Genomic DNA, 2002 nt, shown 5'->3' with positions numbered 1-2002 from the left:
TCCAGGTCTTTAAAAAACTCTAAGGTCATATCATTTAAACTGGGCTATCGCCAAAGGTCTCAAAACTATTTCATCCTTTGCAATGCAGTTTTCTGTTGCCAGTAGGACTAATGTGCAGGCAAAACCTGTTATAAATTCTTCATGTTTTCCGTTATTTATACCACCATAGTTTTCAAATTACTGACTTAGTCAGGTCTTTCAACAAGGATTTCTGTCTATTGTTATTCACCTGATGTCCTTTTTTATCCTGTTCTCCATTTTTTAAATCTACTCAGGGTTCATTTAATGGAGAAGTGTGTTTATGACAACATATTCTGAGAGCAGGATNTTATAAATTCTTCATGTTTTCCGTTATTTATACCACCATAGTTTTCAAATTACTGACTTAGGTCTTTCAACAAGGATTTCTGTCTATTGTTATTCACCTGATGTCCTTTTTTATCCTGTTCTCCATTTTTTAAATCTACTCAGGGTTCATTTAATGGAGAAGTGTGTTTATGACAACATATTCTGAGAGCAGGATGACTTTATTTGAACCCTGACTTCACCACTTACAATCTGAGTGATTTTTGTAAAATTATTCACCCCTCTGTGCTTCAATTTTGTTTCCTATATGAGGATGCTAATTCCAACATATTTCCTAGATTTATTGTGTACATCATGAGTTAATATGCTTAGAAAATATCCAGGAACACAATGAGTTTCATCGAGTTCTTGATCGTCATCTTTCTTTCTGCTGACCTCTTTTAATGATTCTCCATTCTTGAATAAACAGAATGGCCAGGTACTTTCTGTTCAGAAATGGGATATATGATTGGAAGATCATTAGAAGTCATGATTCAACAGACAAAAAGAACACATGTGGCAAATGTGGACTAGAATATTATTAACAAAATTCTAAAATTAACATAGCATTTGATTTTGTAGTGGGTAAACATGTTAAACTTATGGTGAGAAGTATTTAAACATACATATACTTACATGTCAAACTTTTTATAACCACTGCCTGATTAATTACTCCACCAACAGTTTGGAAAATCTTTTCTGGTCTTGCTTCTTTAACTAGGTGTTATGATCAGCAACAGGTAAGGATTATGGTTTAGGTATAGATGTTTGTTTCACAAATTACCTGTCCATTTTAAAAACATGAAATAAAAGAGGTAGTTCTTTTGACATATTTAAAATAACTTTGGGTCAAAATAAATCAGTCATAGTAGCTACATCAAAACAATCATTTTAAAGTAACTTGCCTCTTTTACAGGACACTTTACCCAAGTTTCAATGAACGTAAGAGTAGCTATGTGTGTGTTTGGCCTAAAGGGAGGAGTCTCTCTTTACAATTTGAGACAAAGAAAATGTCTTTACATTGCATACATCATGAAATAAATTATCTTAGAAAACAACATTTCAAATATAATAAATATTGATTTTATAACTAACACAGGTCACCAAGAAGAAACATGGAGAACTGCAATCACACTGCAATGACCGAGGTGACTGAATTTATTCTCATGGGGATCACTGACAACCCTGGGCTGCAGGCACCCCTCCTTGGAATCTTCGTCATATACTTGGTCACAGTGATGGGCAATCTGGGCATGATTATCATGACCCATTTGGACTCCAAGCTACACACTCCCATGTACTTTTTCCTTAGACATTTGTCGATTACTGATCTTGGCTACTCCACTGTCATCGGCCCCAAAATGTTGGTTAACTTTGTGGTGCACAAAAACACCATTTCCTACAATTGGTGTGCCACCCAGCTAACACTCTTTGAGATTTTCATCATCACTGAACTTTTTATTCTATCAGCAATGGCCTATGACTGCTATGTAGCCATCTGCAAACCTCTTCTCTATGTGGTCCTCATGGCAGAGAAAGTACGTTGGGGGCTGGTACTTACCCCCTATCTCTACAGCACATTTGTGTATCTATTTCTCACAATTAAATTATTTAAATTGTCCTTCTCTGGATCTAACATGATCGATTATTTTTACTG

The 2002-nt window shown here is 35.2% G+C and overlaps 1 protein-coding gene across 1 annotated transcript; it reads left to right on the top strand.

Moving 5' to 3' along the window:
- Positions 1-1477: 1477 nt before the first annotated feature.
- Positions 1478-1997, top strand: LOC103581729 (olfactory receptor 8K1-like; the record flags this gene model as incomplete). The annotated part of the gene is made up of 1 exon (XM_008563492.1): positions 1478-1997. A coding segment is annotated over exon 1 (513 nt), but the record flags the coding sequence as incomplete, so codon positions are not given.
- Positions 1998-2002: the final 5 nt, after the last annotated feature.

Source organism: Galeopterus variegatus, unplaced genomic scaffold, assembly GCF_000696425.1.
Source record: "Galeopterus variegatus unplaced genomic scaffold, G_variegatus-3.0.2 Scaffold13789, whole genome shotgun sequence".
Taxonomy (NCBI): Eukaryota; Metazoa; Chordata; class Mammalia; order Dermoptera; family Cynocephalidae; genus Galeopterus; species Galeopterus variegatus.
The sequence above is the reverse complement of the archived record's forward strand: the minus strand, read 5'-3'. Positions and strand labels throughout refer to the sequence as shown.